This window comes from Sturnus vulgaris, chromosome 1 (genome assembly GCF_052056855.1).
Source record: "Sturnus vulgaris isolate bStuVul1 chromosome 1, bStuVul1.hap1, whole genome shotgun sequence".
NCBI classification, from domain to species: Eukaryota; Metazoa; Chordata; class Aves; order Passeriformes; family Sturnidae; genus Sturnus; species Sturnus vulgaris.
The window spans coordinates 2,497,826-2,519,264 of record NC_142243.1 but is presented as its reverse complement, the minus strand read 5'-3'; the positions used below and the strand labels follow the sequence as shown (position 1 = coordinate 2,519,264).

The 21,439-nt window shown below is 40.7% G+C and overlaps 1 protein-coding gene across 1 annotated transcript; it reads right to left on the bottom strand.

The window, feature by feature from the left end:
• Window positions 1-5,975: 5,975 nt before the first annotated feature.
• Window positions 5,976-21,439, bottom strand: LOC106851631 (meiosis-specific coiled-coil domain-containing protein MEIOC-like). The gene is made up of 6 exons (XM_014873752.2): window positions 21,276-21,439; window positions 19,442-19,543; window positions 17,108-18,878; window positions 14,521-14,661; window positions 14,249-14,429; window positions 5,976-12,759 (listed from the first exon to the last, which is right to left on the bottom strand). The coding sequence occupies exons 1-6, from the start codon at window positions 21,419-21,421 to the stop codon at window positions 12,506-12,508; spliced, it is 2,595 nt and encodes an 864-aa protein (XP_014729238.2). The 5' UTR covers window positions 21,422-21,439; the 3' UTR covers window positions 5,976-12,505.

The following is a 21,439-nucleotide window of genomic DNA, read 5'->3' as shown; positions in this document are numbered from 1 at the left end:
TTCACCTGTGCTTCCCAATAATCCCCAAATCTTCAGGGAGCTGCACCTGAGCAGCACTTTCCTGGCATTAAGAACTAGGCGGGGAAAAAAAGGAAAAATAAAACAAACAAACAAAAACAAAACAAAAAAAACCACCAATCCCCCCCAAAAAATCACAAAAACCAAACAAAAAAAAACCAAAAAAAACCCCACAAAAAAAAACAAAGAAAAAATCCATAAGAATCCCCCCAAAAAACCCCAAACCCCCCTAAAAAACAAACCAAAAAAAAACAACCCAAAAGACCCAAAAATTCCCAAAAAAAGCCAAAAAAGAAAAAAGCAAACCAAAACCCCCCAAAACAAACAAAAAAAAAAACAAAAAAACCCCCCAAAACCCAAAAATTCCTCCAAAAACCCTCAAAGAAAAAAACTAAACAAAAAAAACAAACCTAAAAATCGCCCCCATGAAACCCTCCAAAAAACAAACCAAAAAACCCTCAAAAAAAAGAAAAAATAAAAAACCAAACCCATAAGAACGCCCCCCAAAAAAAAACAACCAAAAAAACCCGCAAAAATAAAACAACAAAAAACCCAAAAAATAAAAAAAAAAACCAAACAAACAAAACCCAAAAAACAAAAAACCAAATCCACACACACAATAAATGAAAGGTTAAAAAAACATTTACTGAGTTTTGGCCTGGTGGAACTCTAAACCTGACTGAAGCCTCAAGGGACTCTGCCAAAATCAGATTTTCAGTAAAAATACAGCTCTGATGGCAAAATCTGATTGTTTTGGGCCAATTCTTCCATTTTGACATTAAACCTTCAATAACTGCACACTGAATAAAGCTCTGCATTCAAAATTCAAAATTATCTACAGGTCTCTCACAGAAGAGAGTGCCAAGTTTATTTCTTTCAGGAAGGAAAAAAAAAAAAATCTACACTGGTAGAAATATAAATTTTATAGGTTTTTTTTTGCACTAGGGGCAGTGAAATTGCCATAGAAAAACATCACAGTTGGTATAAAAAAAGTCTTTTTGCCCACAGAAGATTTGGACTCCCCATCCCTGGAAGGGTTCAAAGCCAGGTTGGATTGAGCTCTGAGCAACCTGAGAAATAATTTTAATTAAAAAAAAAAAAATCAGATAAATAATCACAGCACAAAGTAAACATAAAGCCACAAACAAACAAAACTAATAAAAAATAAACACTGAAAAAACAAACAAAAACCCCCAAAACAACCAACCCGAAACAAAACACCCAGAGAATCCCAGAGTGGTTTGGGTGGGGAAAAAAACCCTAAAAACATTTTTTTCCACCTTCCACTACCCCAGGTTGCTCCATAACCCATGTTAAAAAAAACAAAAACAAACCAAACCAAACCACAAAAAAAAAAAAAAACAAACAAACAAAAAAAACCAAAAAAAAAAAAAAAAAAAAAAAAAAAAGAAAAAAGAAAAAACCCAAACCAAACCAGTCAGCCAACAGCAGGACTCCAGGAATCTGAAGCTGATTTGCCTTCTAAAATATCTTTTACTCCAGAAATTTCATCCCTCTCAGAAAGTTACCTGCACATAACATCCATGTTGAGGTTTTTCAGCAGCACCACAGTGTCACTGGGATGAGGCTGATGCTCCACATCCATCCCTTCCCTGGTTCCAGCTGAGGAATGTGTCACCATGGATAAAATGATCCCATTCCCTCATCCCAAGCGTTCCCCAGCCTTTGCTCAGTGACTCAGCTCATCCCAATTTTTGTGCCTCTCCCATTCCTCTCATCAGCACAGAAATCATTTCCCTTTTTGCCAATGCCCCACGAGCAGTGGCAGTGACTGCTTGACTCGAAAATAAAACTTTCATGGCCACATTGGTATTGGGTGAGGTGAGTTCTGCTTTCCAGGGAATTCCAAACTGGGTGATCCAATTTTGTGTCCTACCTTGGACATGCTGGAGAAGCCAACAGAGGTTTTTGACCTCTAAATTCTTCCTGAGGGATCAATCCCAGTATAATCCAAACACCATCAGTGCCTCTGACAGATTCAGCTTTTCATTCTCAGCAAAGTGGCTCCAAAGACTCGATACATAAAGGAAAATTTGGATAAAAGGGTGACAATCACGTTATTTTTATTCATAAAACTACTTTAAGCATTTCACTCGCATGAAAAGAACCTTGAATTATTTTTTATATTATATTGTTTGGTTGTTTGGGTTTTTTTTTATTGCCATCTGGAAGGCAGACAAAGATCCCTCAGGAAAGAGAGAAGGAGCAAGCACCAAGGTTTTTTTTATTCAAGTGTGCTCTCCTCAAAGGGTCCCCATTCATCTAATGATGGATATTTATATTATTTATACAACTACTGGCTGTAGTCAGTGCCACTTACAGATCTTCAGTGTAATTATATCCCAACAGGATGCACATCCACACTTGAAAAACACAAAGTGCCTGCACAACAGATTTATAATCCTAGAAAAGCAATTTCTTCCCACATCACAACAGAACCCAGCCCTTAAATGTTCCTCAGCTGGAACACAAATCAATCGTTTACCAGAGGATGAAGCACCCAGGAAAGTTTTCACTCACACACATTCACATCCCAGAATAGCTTTGCTTCACTGCTGCTGCCAGAAATTGTCTTCAAAATCTGACTTGGATACTCGGGGTGAATTTTGAAGCGATTCTGATTAAAGCAAAATGTAACTTTGCTTATGATCAAGGACGAGCAGAGGGAAAGGAGCTCTCTGGGCTTAGCAGTGGTCTCGGCTGAGCTGCACCAAGCCTGGCACAGAAACAGCTGCACAAAGAGCACAGGGACATCAGGGACATCAGGGACATCATCTGCTCGTGCTCCACACTGGATAAACATCACAGCTGTGAGCTCTGAGAGGGGCTTGGGACCAGGACTTGTTCTGGTAGAAAAAGGGGGATGGATCCAGATTGAAAAGGAGCAGGGTTAGATGGGATTTTGGGAAGGAATTCCTGGCTGGCACAGGGGTGCCCAGAGCAGCTGCCCCTGGATCCCTGGCAGTGTCCAAGGTTGGACAGGGCTTGGAGCAGCCTGGGACAGTGGAAGGTGTCCCTGCCATGGCAGGGGTGGCACTGTGTGATCTTCCAAGTCCCTTCCAACCCAAACCATTCTGGGATTCCATGATTTGTAAGAAGAGTGGAGTAACTTACCCTGTGAAGGCTGAATAAACAGCCAAGAGTGAATTCCAGAACACCTCCATCCCTATTTCTTCCTGGTGACACCATTCATTCAAGTACCCTGATAAAAACCCCTGACACGAGCCAGACAGATTTTATTTTCCCCATTAATAGCTGAGACTTCCTCTGTTTAATCCCTCTTAAAGAGCTGCTTCTGGACATGAGTTTTAATGGAACTGCCTGTAGCCTTGGATGTGCCAGGGATCCACATTTTCCATGAAAATCTCCTTTATAACAGGTGAGATATCTGTTGAAAATGGATTTATGAATTCCAGAATTAAGAAAGCAACACCCACCAATTCAGCCAATCCTCTAAACCCACCCATTTTTGTTTAAACTTCTGATACATCTCCACCCACCTTATTTTTCAAATCTAAGTGATTTAAGTCCCTCCTGTTCTGGGGGTAATCCTCAAGCTTCCAAGATCATGCTGGTACAATTATATTGATGAAACTCAAGCAGACCTTGAGTTCTTCCCTATTTGCTTCAAGAATTGACAAGCCACCCTCAAACCCACGAAGAACAAAAGGAATTCTGACATTCACCAGGTTCTGCAGCACAGCAGGAAAAGAGACCAAGTTCCTGAGAGGGAGGAAGCTGAGGATTCACACAGGAGGATGAGCTGAGGAACTGTGAGTGCAGCAGAGCCTGAGATTCAGAACTCACCAGAGGACACTGCACCTTCTGGTTATTGATGAGAGATTTTTCCAGGCCAGGCTGGACAGGGCTTGGAGCAACCTGGGATGGTGGGAGGTGTCCCTGCCCATGGCTGGGGGTGGAAGAAGCTGAGCTTTAAGGTCCCTTCCAACCCAAACCACTCTGGGATTCACCCAAGTGACTTCTCATAGCTCTGAGGTCCATCTACACCTCTCAAACCAACATTTCTCAGCAAATTCAAAGATCTGTGTTATCATAAATTCTTTCTGCAAGTCAGAAAGCCCCCACAGCTCCTTCAGTCTTGACCTACCCAAGGATCTGGGAATTCTGTACCACAAGCAACAGCAGAAATTAGTTTTTCCCCCTCTCATTCATCTAAATTCTCTGCTTTTGCAACCCAACACTCCTAAATTAAATATTTATCCAAGCAACTTGATTCAGCAGCTCCAAATCAAAGGTCTTCTCAGTAAGTGGAAGGAATTAGTACTGTGGAAACACAGATTCTGTTTTTTACATGGCACTATTATTCAAATCAGAACAGCACAACTGAATTTCACAGCTTCACAAAGCCCAGCCTACCACACCAATGAGGATTAAAACCACTTTTGATGAATATTATTTTAAAAATCAATGTAAAATACTGAATGTTATCAGGCTGATTTGGGAAGAACACACATTTCCCTGTGCCTGTTTTCCACTGACAAGCTGCCAGCAGAGCCCCACTAAAATAGTTGCATTTATTCCATCACAGGTGCTTTGGAACAAGTATCAAAGCAACCAAGCTACAGTGAAATAAAAACAGAGATGCCCATCAAGGGAGGGATATTTCTCTCATGATCTGGCTCTGGAAATCCCCTTCTCTCTGGAAAAGGAGGGAAAAAAAAGGAGGTTTCTTGGCAGTGTCTCCAAAATTCATTTATAAAACACATGCCCAAACAGCATCAACAACAGAAACCTGCTCAGAAAAAGATTATTTGGGATATTTGATATGTACAGGTCAGCTGAAGATGGAATTGTTTTGGTTTAGGGGAAATTTAGGGAGAAAATTTTTGAATGGGGATTTTTTAAGAAATAGATTTAAGTAGGTTTGTCTTTTTTTTTTTTTTTAACTGGTTTGGGGAAATATATATTTTTTTGAGAGAAGTGGAAGAAAAATCTGTTTGTTTATTTAACAGGCAAAGTACTTTTTAGTACAAAAATGAATAATAATAATAAAACTTTTTATTGCTTTGAAGAGATGACGAATTTAGAAGGTTTTTTGTGGGTTGTAGTTTGGTTTGTTTAGTTATTAGGATTTTTTGGCGTTGGGAAAGGTGGTGGTTTAGGCTGGGTGTTGGTTATAGGTGTGAGTTTTTAGATTTTTAGTTTAGAGCAGGTTTGAACAATTTTTAAAAAAAGGAAAAACTATTCAGGGAATTTTTTTTGCTTTAGCTAGAAAAATTAATTAAGAGTAAAGGAGAGGGGTTTTTTTGTTGTTTACTGTAGCTAATACAGTTTGTGTGAAGGATGTGGGGGAGCAAGTACAGTCTTGGATAATAAACTCTGCACTTTTTTTTTTTCCTTTTTACTCCTGGAACCAGTCCTAAAGTTGCAGAACTTAATATTCAACACCAACAGAACAGATGATTGGGGATACAAATATTATAAATTCACCCTAAGATAGGAATCAAAATTATATCTTTAGATTATTCAAAGCACTCTGGATATTTTTATCACTACTCCACTAATGAAAAACATATCAATTATTTTTTTCCACCTCTCACAAAAAAAAAAAAAAGCTTTGAAATTTTCAACTCTAAAGCAAGGAACTTGTCCCTGTCAAGGTTTAGAACATCACACTCAACTCCACAGGACAAACCAGCCAAATTCTGATGTTACCCGTGCAATTCTTGACTTGTGCCTCTGATCTCTGCCAACAAAACCAGATTTGGGACACTCACTTGCCCTTTTATTTTGAGAAAAGTTCCAAATTCACCCCAATTCCCCCATAACACGCCTTGAAATCCTTACCGAAGTCTGTGCTTTATTCTCAACTCCCTGATGCAATTCTGAGTTTTGTGTGTGATCCAACAGATCCCTCAGCCCAAACAACTGCCCAAATGTCCCCTTTTCCCACAGAATCGAGGCAATAAAACCAGTCACAAAAAACACAAAGGATTTTAATTTGTCATGAACACATAACAGATCTTTCCAAGGCAGGATTACCAAACTGAAATCCAGCAGCTGAGAAACAGTGTGAGTTGACCTAAACAAGCTGTCACTATTTATTAGGGACATCCACACAACACAGGTGATTATTTAAATAAAAGGACTCAAACCACATACATAGAAAAGAGCAGAAAATTACACTGGCCATGATTTATTACAGAATTCTCCTGTTTCTGAAGGTTCTCACACGTGTAACACAAACAAGGCATCCTGGTGTTCCACAATTAAAAATAAAAAAAAAAAAAAAAAAAAAAGGAAAAGATGAAATTCCCAAGTTAAGGTGCACCAACACCCTGTGGCATCAGAGTACATCTGTGAAAGGGAATTTAAAGGATATTACACAAGAGGTAGAAGTAAGATTTTTGCAGCGTTCAAACATCCACAGTTGTTCTACAGAAACACTTAAATAAGCCTGAATTGATTAATGATTAAAATCTTGCATAATCAACAATTTACTTTTTTAAGCTAAGTTATAATTTCACATATTTCTGTTGGGCCCAAAATCTCCTTCAGTAATATTTCACTAGCAGTGTAAAATGGGAGATTTTAAGGAAATGAGTTTGACCAACACACACTTTAGACACCAAACAGTAATATTAAAATATAGACACTATTCATCTTTGTATATCTGTCATAAAAATAAAAGGAAACTTATTTTCCCCATCTATATACTGGCAACAGCCTAATTCTGTGAAAAAAACCCTATGCTCATTAAGTTACTACTGTGCATAAACAAGTTGTGTTTTGTTCAGTAAAAAACATAAAGCAATCTTTGTCTGGCAATGATTTTTACTCTGATTTATTCTCTCTCTAACCAGTGCTTTTTTTATACACTATATGCAAATATTTTCCTTTTTAAAGCTCATTTGGCAACAAGCAAAGAGGATTTATAACTCCATTCCTCAGTTTGTTTAAAAGTTGCTCCTAACCCAATATATTTTCCATCTCTAACAGCACAGACATGTACATTAAACACATTATTTTGCACCTTTGATTACAGTATTGCTAATGAAGAAAAATAAGGTCCTTCCATTCTATTTCACTGAGAAACTTGCTTGGCAAAGTTATTATTTTATTTTAGAAAATTACAAAGCAGCTCTCTACCAAAAAAATAATTGATTTAAAAAAAAACCAAAAAACTTCAGACATCTCAAGTGCTACAAACCAAAAAGAAGAAAAAGTGCTGGTGACTGCCATGGATCAACTGCACAGGGAATAAATCAAGGTCTCAGCATGGTTAAGGCTCTATTTCCCTCAAAGCAGAACAGGAGAAAACAAGGTGCAAAAAATTCCCAGAAATCCCCCCAGTTTCTGCAGCAGGTACATTCCTCAGCTTTAAGAGAAAGTAAAATTATCCCAGCTAATTCCAAGAATTCTTATAAAAGAGGCTGGGAACTCGTCCCTCCAGAGTTTTCTTGATAAATGTTCAAGGTGAACCACTGAGCTTGTGTTTAACTCCTGAACTCAAGGTAAAGCAACAAAGCCAAATCAAGACAAAAATCTCCTTTAAAAAAAAAAAAATTCTCTTGTGGCTTCAATGGAAGCAGGATCCCACTCAGCTCTTCAGCAGCCCAGTTATTAAAAAATAATAATGAAAATATATATTCCACAGTCAACTGCCCCCATATTGACTGATGTGAAGTGTTCCCTGCTCCTGTTCAATCTACAAACACTAAATAATCAATAACTCAAAGTTCTTCCACTTTACTGACTCCATTAAGAAAAATAAATAAAACTGTAGCAGATTTGTGACCATCAAGAATTGAACATTTAGTTTTGCAGCTAAGATAACTCTGACACAAAAATAAAGATATAAAGAAAAAAAATCCCCAAACCCCACTGCTTTGGGCTGTGCCACCATGCAGCATTTGTGAAAATTGCAGCTCTCAAAGAATAGGCAAAAAAAAAAAAAAAAAAAATCCAATACCCAGCTTCCAGAGCTGGGTAAAAAGAGAATTAAATAAATAAACATATAGGCTTAAGGTCTGTTTGTTGCATAATTTTTTTACAGTATTTAAACAAGACAAAACCCCAACTTCGTGCAGAATGAGCTATGGTGACTTAGCAGATTGTGGAGTGAAATTTGTGTGAATATCCCACAGAGCCAAAGCTGGATTCTGCCACTGGAGGAAGAAGAGATGAACCACAACCAAACCCATTCGGTGCTCAGCTCCCCTTGCTCTTTTTCCCCCCAAGTCCAGAAAAGTTGAGCTTAAATCTTGCCAGGAGAGGAGGTGATGCTGATCCCAGAGGGAGAGCCCCATCCCCTGGCCTTGGGCCAGCTGTCCCCAAACTCTCCTGGCCCACATCTGGAGCAAGCTTGGCCACCAGAGCAGGGCAGGAAGAAGCCAATTCTGCCCAAAAATCTCGACAGAATCTGGATTCAACAAAGATTCCTGGTCCCTCAAGCCCTCCTGATCATGGAAGCCAAAAGGAGAAAGATCCTCTCCATTGGAATTTGGGTTCCTTCCTTCTGGAAACTCCCTTTTCCTCCTTTATATCCCTGAAAAAAAAAGGGCTGCAGATCAAAGATAATCCCAGGAAGTTGTGCTTTGTGGTCACCTCTGGAAAAGTGCCCAGGAAAGCCATAAAAACCTGGGGTATCCCCACACTTCTCTGAAAACAGAAATCCCTCAACAAAGCCTCTCACTCACACAATCCCCACCTTAAACCATTCATTTCCTCCCAGAATAAATAGCCAGGAATGGCCATAAGAGACTTATTGTGAATTAGAACAGCAGTTCTGACTAAGGCAAATAATTTCCACATTTCACACACTCGGGTGCAGACAAAAAAATATTGTTAGGGGTGGTAAATTGCAGCAGCAAAGAGAAATATTCAGTTTGGAAAGGATAAAATCCAATAGCAGAAGTTTGGGAATTAAATGTCACCCACTCCTGAAAAGGCCACAGCAAGACAAGCACCACAAACTTAAATAACCTCTCTGCATGCTGCTCTAATGGAAATAACAATTAATACCAATTTCTGAGTTTTAGTTTCTAGAAATGGCATCAGAGCAACTTAACTGCCAGAGGGACCCTGTGGATACAGAAAAACAGAGATACAAAACCTATAACCAGAAAAAAGGAAAAATAAAGAGTTCTTCCCCTGCTGCTGGTCTTTCCTTCTGGGAATTAATAACATTGAGTCACCAAAACCTGCAGTTATTTACACAGAATACAGAAATAATTGCAATTAAGTCTATGTTGTAGTGGACTAACAATTTGGGATTTTAAAGCCTTAGAGATTCACTACCAACTGTCAAAAAACACCCTGATAATAATCCTGACTCAAGAAGGGACAAATGAGTATTCCATTTATTTAAACTGGAGCAATCCAGTGTCCCTGCTACCAGGACTGGCTGCAACTCTGACACCTTCATCTCACCCCAAAAATGTAACAAGTATAAATAAATCAACACAGGGAAAAAAAACCCCAAACAATTACATCTCAAGAAAGATGAGTGGAGGGGTGGAAGTGAGGGAAAAAAAGGAATAAACTGAATTTTACCTGATTGCTTCTCAAAATTGGAGGGAAAGGGGGGGATTTTTTTTTTTCCTCTCTCTAAAAATCAAAGCTGGCTCCAAACCAAACCCACCTCTTTGGCTTCAGTGTGACCCAAAACCTCAATTCTGCTTTCCCTGAAGTCACTAAAACATGAATACAATCAGTCCCTGAAGCCACAAGCATTATATTCGTGCTTATTCACACCAAAAATCCAGTGCAAGTCTTGCAGAATTTGTACCTTGCTGCCAAATTAGAACACGAGGCAGCAAAAATTATGGTCAGACTGACAGAGCTGCTGCAACTCCAGGTGGTATTTTACAAAAAAAAAAAAAAAAAAAAAAAGTGGTTTTCTTTTTTTCCTTCAAATGCAAAAGAATTTGTAAAAAACCAACAGAAGTGGAGCGTTCTGAAATTAAGAACTGAAGTCAAAACTCATTCCAGGTCTGATGGTGTCCATAACCAACTGATTTAAAGAAAGGGGCACTTAAAAAAAAAAAAAAAAAGTTTTTTTGTTTAAAGACCTGGAGTTTTTGTGAAGAAAACAGAGCAAGGCAAAAGTGAAACAGGAGCATTTGCAGGGCATGACAAGGAGCACCTGACCCGGGCACATGATCCAGGGGGACATTCCAGAGCCACGGAGCTCCTTAAAGAACCCAAACCTGGATGGTCCTGTGTGTGCAATTAACGTAATTAACAGCATACTCTGATTGCAGTCACATGCAGCCACGTGTAACCCCTTAAAAATGTATTTTCAAACTGAAATTGGAACCAGAAGTGACCACACAGCTTTTTAACACTCTGGAAAAGTGAGACTGTTAAAGGCACATTAACTATGAACTAATTAAGATCAATTAATTAACACATCAGCAGTACAATAAGAAACATTTATACCCTAAACATTCACCACTACAAAACAACCCTGGTTCTGTAAACAGAAAAAAAAAAAAAAACCAAAAACAAGATCCAGACTCTCAACTTCTGATTTCCTGTCAGCACAGCAATGGTAAATTAATTTTAATTTGGGTAATTAAACCCCCAAATCACCCATGAGTTGAAATACTGCAAACTCCACTTTTAAGCTGTGGAGCACAATCAGTTTGACAAATGCAGATTGAACCTTCTTAAATGAGTTTGTGCAAATAAATTGCATGTACACACAGAGAAAACACTCACACTAAAATAACTCTGGTACCTGTTTTTTAGGCGAAGGCTGAAAATAATTTAAGTGGAATTCACTTTCTTTAGGGTAAAAAAAATGTAATTTTGCTCTACTAAGAATCTGATTTCTATCTACTTTTGCTGTTAAATTTTACTCAGGGGATTACAATGAGGCCTGGGTCAATTTTAGCTACAAACTTCCACACCTCAATAGAGTTTAGGATGAAACTACTGAGACAAAAATCTGCTCTAGAAACATCCACAGATCCAGAACTACACAGCTGAGTTTGGAACACTTCTGCAAGTACAAATATATATGGGAACAGTTCTACAATTACCCACAAAAATGTCAAACTCCACACTGAACACCACGGGACATAAAAATCTTCATTTTTGTCCTTCAGATTTTGTTTATATCCCCAACTTAATTCGCTTTTAGCCCAAGAACTGCTCTCCAAAGCTGTTCATTAATATCCTGATACTCAAGAACCTTAATTATTAGTACATGTTAGGAGACTGTGTAACAGGAAGTTAAAGCATTAAAATATTCCTAAATGCCTTAAGATCACACCTTGAATTTATTATTCTTTACTAATTTTCACCCTGAACAACTACACTCTGATTGTCTAAGCCACACAATGGGGACTAATTAACAGCAATTAAATATATTAAACCTTCCACACCACAAAAAAAATAATCAGTGAAACAGCTTTGGTAACCTAGTACATAGTTAGCTTTGTGTAAATATTTTGCAAACATCCCTTTCCCAAAAAAATGCCTATATACCACGTGTATATTGATATAATAATATACAGAATTCCTGAGTAAATCATTAAATCTGATTATTCGGAAGATTTGGCAAAATATTTAACTCTGTATTACTAAAATAGATTTTTAAATAAACATTCAATGAAGACATGAAAATAAATATGGAATGTGTCTGCAAAAAGTATAGTACCATGAACATGTATTAATACAACAAGTAAGAGGTTTTTTTTTAATTGAGTGCATACTATGTTATATTGTTACTGGTTTTAAACCCACTGAGGAATCAATAAATCTAATTTCTAATCCTGAGTGAGTTATCTATCACCTGCTAACGTGCACTTCCATGCACCTCACGCTGCAAAGCTACAAAATCCACTTTTTTTTTTTTTTTAAGTGGAAAAACCAAACAATTCTATGGAAAAAGCTCAGTTTTGCTGGAAACTGAACTGGCAGCACAACTGCAGAAGCCTCTCACACAACCAGCACTGAACACTGATGATTTCTGCCAAACAGAGAGAACCTGCCACAAAAAACAGCACCAACAGCAGCTCCTGGCACAGTGATGGGGTGCAAACTACTCAGTGATCACTTTGGCTCTGAAAACAACTATACACGGTGCAAAAAATAAAAATAAAACAAACCCTGAACCGTTATTGAGTACCTTTAAATAGGCTAAATTGTCTCATTAACCAAAAAAAAAAAAAAAAAAAAAAAAAAAAAAGAGAATTAATTTCTAGCACACTCTGGTTGCTCAGGTCCTGGCTGGACTCAGAGCTGTGGGTCAGCACAGGAGGAAATGCTCAGCTCTTGTTCAGCTCCTCTGGACATGGAAATTCTCAGCAGCAATATTAAAACTGCAAAACCACCACCAGCAGCTGCATCCCTGCACACCAGAATCACAGCACCACAACTCCATCACCAACCAGGCACCTCAGTGAACCCTTCCTGCATCCTGGCATCCTCTGAAATCCACCTGAGGATTTTCAGGACCTGAGCCCTTCCCTCCCCATCCTCAGCTTTCCTTTTATTATTCCAAAATCTTCGTGGCTTCCTCAGCTTCTTCACTTCCTCTGCTTTCCTGCTCCACGCTGCTTTTCTCCTGGCTGCTTGTGCTTGAAGAACAAAGCTCCTGCAGGGGCCCTTGGAGGGGAAGTTGCTGATTTTGGGGTGCAGCTGGAGGGGATTTTGGCAGAGCCGCCTGCAGCGCGCACCAGAGCGCAGTGCGAGCCCTGCGTGTGGCACCAGCCAGGGCTCCCAGGGCAGCTGCCAGGGCCAGCACACCTGCAACAGGAAAAAAACGTCAGTGGACAAGCTTGGAAACGTTATTAGTTTTATTTATTTTTATTTTTTTTTTTAGAATTGCATAAATTTGTTTAACTCGCAGCCTTGAGCGAACTGCGCACCGGTAACGACAGCTACAACATTTCCCGTGAATTGTCTGTGCCAAAAAGGGTCCAAAAAAAGCTGCCCAAAAGGGTCCAAAAAAAGCTGGTGGACACTGGGCAAACTGCTCTGCTGAGGTTGCAGGCAGTTTTTTGATTTTGCAGGAAGAAGGGAACGCTGATTTTTGGGTGGGTGAGTAAAAGCACGAAGATCTGGTCAAACACAGATATGAAATCTTGGGGATTTGTTTGCAACTGTGAATCCTGCAAGGCCAGGGATTGCAAACCTGCACCTTTGCAGCCAAAGCTGCTGATATTGCAGCCTTTCAGACAGGGATTGCTGATGAAATCTGGGATTAAGTGGACCAAGCTGCTCCTACACTTCTCTGGGAAGTCAGGAAGGGAGGGGGGGGGTCTCACCAAAACGTGGGACTCAACAGGAGGGACCAGGGCCTGATGATGCCATAGTTCATTGTAACAGATGACAGAGTTGTTATTTTTAGTATTGGCAGTATTTAGATGCTGTATTGGCATTAAATTTAATCATAACCATCCACTTATCCACTGTGACCTACTTCTCCTGCCTGGCCAACAACTTTCCTCCTACTATTCCTGACTCACACTTGGAGTTAAAGTCACGTGAAAGTTTTAGGAGTCATTTTAAAAGTCAGTTTGCATATAGGACAATTGCTCTAAGGGCATGACATTTTATATTCATTTTAAATTTTAAGTTTTGACCTCTGAATTGCAAAAGCAAAACATTTTGATTCTCTTTCCCTCAGCCAAGGAACTTCACTGTCCACTTCAGCAGCAAGGAGTGAATTTGTTCTGAGACACAGGTATTTGCTGAAGAAAATTAGTATTATCTTTAACCCCAAACCATAAATTGCCACATTTACTGCTGCTACAGGTTATTCTGGCTTTAATTCAACAGAATTTAGGAAATGGCATTCCTGGCGAGTTTGTGATTTAGGTAAGGTAGACAGATAACTGATTTGCACAACACTGGCAAGTTTTTATTATTTTCTAAGCTGAAGAGAAAGTTTAGCCATACCAATAAATAATTCTACTTGTTTAAAAACAAGCACATTTTTGCTTTCAGGACAACCACTTATGGTTATATAATGTCACTGAGGAGTTTTTACAGTCATCTTCTGGTCAAGAGGAAAAAAATGTCAAAGTTTTTAAACCAGTAACACGAAAACAAAAATAACCAATAGAACTCAAAGTAACTTAAAGTGTTTAAAAGTAACAAAAGTATTTGCAAGTTCTCTTTTGCTGAAGTGACGAGAATTGCCGCGCATTGCAAATTTACATTTTTAAGAGGAACTTACTCACAATGAAATCCCTGGAAAAGCTTTGAGGGCTCCAGGGATGGGCAGCATTACCTTTCTCGTTGTTATAGCGTGGCCCCCCGTGACTCTGGGGGTTTGCAGCATTCCCAATCTCCTCCTTCCGACGTGCCTGGGTCACCTGAATGGCTTCCAGGTGAAGCTCCAAGGTCCTGGAGATGTTCCTGTGCACGGGAGCGCCACAAAGCCTCTCCATTCCTCCTATCAGTGCCAGCACCTGGCAGGAAAACACCAAAACCACCGAGCAGTGCTTAATAAACAGACAAATGGTGAAGGAGGTGCAGGAGTTGCAGGTGCAGCAGACCCACCCTGGCTCGCTGCCGGCACTGCTCCACGATCAGGCGATCCACGCGGGATGGGCTGGCTGGGAGCCTGGCCACGGGGCTGCAACTGGACATGGACATGGAGATGTGCTGCCCTGGGAAGTGCCTTGCAAGGTCAGCCTCAGCCTGAGAGGGAAATCATCTGTCAGTGTGGTGGTTTGGAATCAGTGCAATGTCATCAGGCAGTTGTTGGTGCTGTTTGGGATTTTTGAGGTGCGTTAGGAGTGAGCGCCCCTGAGTGCACTGACAGAAAAACATCCCCAAATATCACAATCCCAGAACGGGTTGGAAGGGATCTTAAAGCTCATTTTATTCCACCCCCTGCCATGGGTAGGGACACCTCCCACTATCCCAGACTGCTCCAAGCCCCATCCAACCTGGCCTGGGACACTTCCAGGGGCAGCCACAGCTGCTCTGGGCACCCTGTGCCAGAGCCTCCCCACCCTCCCAGCAAAACTTTCATCCCAAATCTAATCTAACCCTGCCCTCTCTTGGTTTAAAGTCATTCCCCTTCACCTATCACTACAAGCCCTTGTCAAAAGTCCCTCTCCAGCTTCCTTGCAGGAATATTTCTCTAATTCAGCTCTCCCTCAGACTTCAACACCTCTCTCTGATTCTCTCAAGTGTCACATATTATGATTATTAAAAAAAGAACCAGGTGAGAGCAGCAGCCTAAATTGCATCTCAAGTGCAGCAGGATGAAACCACATTTAACATAGAAAAAAAAAAAAGAAAAAGAAAAAGATATCAGTTTAACAGATAACAGTTAAAGATAAAATCTTTAACACAACAGCCAAACTTCCACTGAGAAAGAGTGGCTTAGTCAGTGCCTGACAGACAGTGACTAAATATCACCAAACCTATTTTTGGATAGGAAATTCTTACACATGGAGTAAAAGAGACACAGCCAGCAGGAGATTCCTTATCTCATTCCTTCTCCAGGGTACCATGGAGGTAGGAAAGAGGGGTCAGGTGCTGCACTGCAGTTCAAGGCAAGGCTAAGTCCACATTCACACTGTGGATATTTGTACTGGAACTTTGTGATGGAATCCTTCTCTTTTTTGCTTTACTTCCACATTATTTAGTCCCTGCCCTGGCCTAAAATGGATTACAAGAGCTGACTCCACCTTTACTCATCATCTGAGGAGGCTGAAAAGCATCCAGAAAAGAAAAAAAAAAAAAAAAAAAAAGGAGAAAGGGCCACGGATTCATATAATGACCAGGTAATTAAGAATTACAGCTAACAAGCAATTAACTAAACTACATACACATTTAATATTGCAGACAATTCCTAACTTGTGTAAATGCTTTAAATGTGGGGTTTGTGAAAGGAGACAGGACAGCTGTGACCCCAAAGCAGCTACAATGAGCAGGTTCCAGAGAGCTGAAAGAGCTGAGTGATCAGACAAAGCAGAGAGAATTAAATTAAATCCCAGGGGGAGTTTCTCTCCTCTTGCAGTCATCCCCTCCTGAGGAATGTGGTTTGGCTGCAGGAATGGGAGCCAGGCTATGGCTTGGAGGACTGAGAACAATTTATATCCTTTAACCACAAAACACCCAGAGAAACCCACAGCAGCTCACTGGGGTAAAACTGGGTCACTTGGCATGCACCAGATCAAAGGGTCAATTAAGCCCCTTTGATGAATAAATATGAGGTATGAGGATAAGCAACTCTCCTTTAATGGTGAAATAAAAAGCAGGAGATAAAAAAATATGACTTGGTCTCTGCAAATGACTTAATTGTCCCAAATCCTGCCTGAGAACAGGAAACAAACACTGGAGCAAGAATTCATCCCTTTCTCACTTCCAGAGAATTCCTGGAAAGTCAGGCAGAGAAGAGCCTTGTTTAAAGGCATGCATGAGAGAATAACACAGGCACTTCCATTCACAATTCCTAAAATCCATTAGGAAGGCCCCACAGCTGATGATGGAGGGAAAAAAAAAAAAAAAGATGTTTTCCAGGTCTAGTTTGCTCAGACATCTTCACCCAATGACCAGGAGGCTTCTCACATGTGGAGCACAGCCAAGCACTCAATGCAAAATTAGAACCAGGGGTTATGGACAATTTATTTTGTGAGACTTGGCATGGAATTCAGGGATTTGATTCCTCTTGGGAAAGCCCTTCCTGCTTCTTTAGAGCACAGAGCTTTCATTCCCAAGTGCAATACCCTCATTATCAGCGTGGTCCTTCCCTGCCAACAGTTCTGGGAATGAGCCTGAGACAGGAAAGTGACCGTAATGAGAAGAGCATAAACTGAAATTTCCTTTGGGAGCAAGAAAAAAATGTCGTAGGTTTTCTCTACAGACACGCAGAGGGTGCCCAGGATTAGTTACTTCGTTTTCTTTTTTCCTATAGCCAGAGATTTACTACAACAAGAAAAAAAAAAGAGAAAGCTGTGACTGCATCACTGATAGTAAAAACTCAAACCAAACCACCAAAAAAAAAAAAAATAATCCCCCAAAAACCACCAAAAAAAGAAGACAAAATACTCCCAACAAGCAAACACCATAAAAGTTTCTCTCTTAAAAGCAGTCCAGTGCTTATCAGGAATGATCACCAATTGTGTTTTACCTTCTTCCTCTCCTTCTCCAAAGCTCTCCACTGCTCGTGGCACTCCTCCAGGCGGCTGTGGAGCTCGTTGGCAGGGCCACTGCGGCTCCTGGGAGCCCTGCACTTGTTCAGTGGGGCTGGGAAGGCAAAGCAGGGGCCAGGGATCTCCCCAGGGAACAGATCACTGATGAAGGGATTTAGGGGCTTGAGGTCATCACAGTGCAAAAGATCAACAAGGTCCGAGAATGGAAACGGTGGTGGAGGGAAATTCAAATTGTTTGCTGATGAAAACAGCTGGTGATTAAAGGGAGGGAAGTTGGGATTTTGCTTGAAATCAGACACGAATGGGAAAGAAGGAAGCAGAGAAGGGTTGATGAAATCTGACAAGCTGCCAGCACTCTGCTCGTGCTTTTTGGGAAACACACCGAAGGGCTGGTGGTTCGGGGCTGCACGCCCCAGGTGAGGGATCCAATTCCTTCTACCTCTTCTGTCATCTTTATTGCCGCTTTCCTGGCTCTGCCTTTTTGGGAACCTGTGGTATTTCACAGCAGGGTTTTCACCTGCAGCTCTCTGCTGCACGCCCCAGCCAGGTGAAAAACCAGCGGGGAATTGGCGGCGCCGCCCGTCCTTGCTCATCCCCGCATCCTCCTGCGACCTCCCGACAGCTCCCAACTGCTTCTGCCTCTCCGACATGAAATGAGGAACCCCCAAATGACCGCAAACTCCATTTGATGTCTGTGATCTCCCATCTTTCCCGGGAGGGAGGAGCTGGGAGTAGAAGGAGGGCTGTGGGAAAGGCTGGTGGGTGGGAGAGCCCCCAGACATGGTGGAGACCCCTGATGAGGACTGGGGGCTCGTTGCCATTTGTTTGCCATATGGAATTTCAGATGCAGCTGCCAGGCTTTTCCCATCCAGCCACGCACAGCCCTGGTAGGAGGAATAACTCCCATTTTGCACAGCATTTTTCACAGCTAAATCATATTCAGATACTTGAGGAGAGCTTTCCTTAGGGCCCACATTCACTTTACACTCATTATTATTACTATTATTAAAAGCATCTCCCAAAGCAAAGCCACGATGGCCATTTTCCACATGGCATTCCTGGGGTTTTCTGCCCCTTCCTCCAACAAAATGATTTTCCTTAGGGGGTTGATTGAAAAAATGAAGTGATGGATGGACAGGTGACTCCAATTTGTGAGCAGCTGTGAAGTTTTCGTATCTTTTAGAGAACAGATGGCTGTCCTGGGCTACTTTATCCCAGCAGTTATCACCACGCTGATTGGAAAGATCAGGAGAATACTTAGTTTGTCCTTGAGCATAATTTTTCAGAGCTTTTCCTCTTGTTCTTTCACTTTTCCACAACTCCTTCTGGACACTGGGGCTTTCTTTCATCCTGTTCCGAGGACAAAAAGGGCTCAAACTGGATCCACACTTTTCATTTAACCTGCCATGGTCATAAGTGCACAAATGCTGGTTCCAGCTCCCGTTTGGGAAGGAAAACCCTTCCTGGGGAGCCGTGGTGCTGCTCTGCAGAGAGGAATTTTCAGAGTGAGCATTGCTGGGCTGAGCACGGGGAGAGAGCCAAGACTCGAGGAGCTGAAGGTTTCCCAAACCTCTGTGCAGCATCTCCACATCAGGAGGCTCCTGCAGGGGCTCCTGCTGGCAGCTGGTGCCCAGCAAATTGGGAAAATCCTTGTTGTGGACACAGTGCTGAGCTGGGAGCCCTGAGAGCTCCCCATTGCTGCCCAGATCAGGTGCCCACATAGGGGGGAACAATCTTGATAGAGAATTCCTGGAAGAGAGTTCAACAAACATCCCATCAGGATTGAAAACCTTTCTTACTTTAAAATTAATTCACACACCATGGTTATTCCCCAGTGTTGAATTATTGACCAAGCATGCACAGCTCTCCTGAAAAATAGGAGGAAAATTCCCACTGCAGCTGAGCAAATGCTCTGTGAAATCTCATCACCCACACTGTTTATTCTGCACGTTCAGAAATGCAGAGTTTATTTGGATTTATTAAATCTCTCAGATTCCTCCTCCCTACTGCTTAGAAGTAATTATCATCTTTTTTTTCCCCTCTTCAAATGCTGTAAAGCTGATGGAAAACTTTAAAAATAATTTGCATTTTTAACAGTTCAGTCTTTTGTTTGCTTTTTTTTACTAGCAAATGAAGTAAAGACACTTCCACATTTTAAGGGGATTTAAAAGGCCATCATTGCTCAACTCTGAAATAATTAAAAATGTGTATCATATCTGTGTGACAATGGGCATAAAAACCAGCACACAAATGAGTGACAATGGGCATAAAAACCAGCACACAAATGATAAAAACTCTCAGAACAAACTCACCAATCTGTAGCTGGGTCTGGCTTGTTTGGCTCCTCTAAAATGCTCGACACCAACCCAAACATATCAGGGCCATTGCTGGAGTAAGAAAGATTTATTGGTGTCCTGAAAAAAAAGGAAAAAAGTCAAAGTTTAAAGTATTTTTCTCCTATACAGAACAGGCAAAAAGATGATCAAACCTTTATTTTAGCAGCATTTTCTAGTTGCTCTGAATTTAATGCATCCTCAGCATCCCTCTACAGAAATCTCACCCTGCATTTGTGAATTCTGTAGCCTAAGTGAAGTAGAATTATTTTCCTTTTTGTTTCACCAGAGACTTTCCAAGCAGAAAAAATTTTCCTTCCTTTCCAAGAAACAAAACTGTTTCATGTGGACATTCCTTCAAACCTTCACTGTCTCGTTTAGAGCATAAATAGGATCAATATTCCCAAAGAGCATTCCCTCTTTTATCTACTGCCAATTAATTCAAAGCCTATTATGTCAATCTCAAAAAATAATTTATATGTAAGTCACAGATACTTAAGCTGAGCCACTTTTTAATCCCCTTTTTGACAGGTCAAAATTTTAGCAAAATATTTCTGGTAAACACCCAAGGTTTTCAACAATTTTTAAACAAACCCAACTTTTATTTCAGGTGCAAGATTAGATTTTCACAGAGTTGTTTGCAATGACTCCTGACTCTTCCCCACAAGTTAATTAAAACTGTGCTATTAAAGATCTCCTTCCCTCTATCCTCATTGTTTTGCTCCAATAAACTTCCCTCCCCACCTTGTTCTGACTCCTTTCAGTGTCCCTGAGGATTTCTGAGTTTTCCCTGGTGCCACATAATTGCTCACTGACTTTGCTGATGAACAGAGACCATAAAATGTGGGACAAACTTATAAAAATCACCTTTTTAATCCCTTGCAACTGTCAAAGTTACACCCTGCTGGTTTTTAAGGCCTCACCAGAGTTTCCCTCCTACCTCAGTCCCTGATTTACTCCATGACTGCTCATGATCTCTAAGGGATCTGGATTTAATTTAGGATGCACAAAAGAGCAAAGACTCTTGAAAATGTTTTGTGAATGCAGAACTGATATTTGATAATCAGATCTTTTCTGTCTCTTGGTCAATAGCAAAGTTTTTTCTTTTCCTATTTTTTTTAAAGGAGCCCTCAAGGAATTCTGAATATCTGAAGGCTCAGGATGGGTATAAACATGGATTAACTCTAATTCCTTAACTTTTTTGTTTTTAAAGCTACCTTGCAATAATCTAAAGGCTATTTTAAGAAAATACTGTGTATTTCAATTAGCAAATTGCCACTCCTTGCTTAAAATTGACTCTTACAGCTGACACCAAAGCTGTGTGATCCTTTATTCAAAAATAAACATCACTCTGACACTTCCCACTGAAAACCAGCAAAAAAAGAATGAAGGTTTTTTGCAATCCATGCACCTTCCTTAACTGTTACCTTTCAGCACCTTCAGAGCCAGTGGACTTCACTTTCTGCCCACCTCAGATTTGTCTTTCTTGTTAAGCAAATGATAAAAAAAGAAATGAAGTGAGGTTGTAGAAATGCTCATTAAAAGAGCATTTTCTCATCAAAAACTGCTGTCTCCATCACTCAATTCCCTCCAAAACAGGCAATATTCTGTCACCATCACCTGGCTTGAAGATGAAAAAACGAAAAACCCCCAAACCCTTTTTTTTTTTCACAACAAAGAGCAAAGAAAATCTGCTGAGTTTCCAGAGATGCCAGAAACTCTCCCCCCAAAAAATCCAGAATCTCCATTTGTTCTTCAACACAAGAATTCCAGTGACCCAGAATCCCTAAGGCCACAGCAGGAATGCTGATACCTTTTTTTTGGGCACTCCTGGAAGGCAGTTTGGGATCCAAAATCCTCAGCACATCCTGGCCAGTCACTGCACAGCTGGGAGGGCTCTGGAGGCAAGGGGGGACTGGGGACTGCTCCCAGTAATGGGGAGAAGAACTGAGTGTCCATGGTTTGCTTCCTGCTATT

Coding starts and splice junctions, on each gene's coding strand:
- LOC106851631 (XM_014873752.2), bottom strand. CDS start 21,421: ATGGACACTCAGTTCTTCTCCCCATTACTGGGAGCAGTCCCCAGTCCC. Junction 18,879..19,441: donor CCAGACCCAGCTACAGATTG/GTGAGTTTGTTC, acceptor ACTCTCTTCCAG/GAATTCTCTATCAAGATTGT. Junction 12,760..14,248: donor ACGCTATAACAACGAGAAAG/GTAATGCTGCCC, acceptor TTCCTGTTGCAG/GTGTGCTGGCCCTGGCAGCT.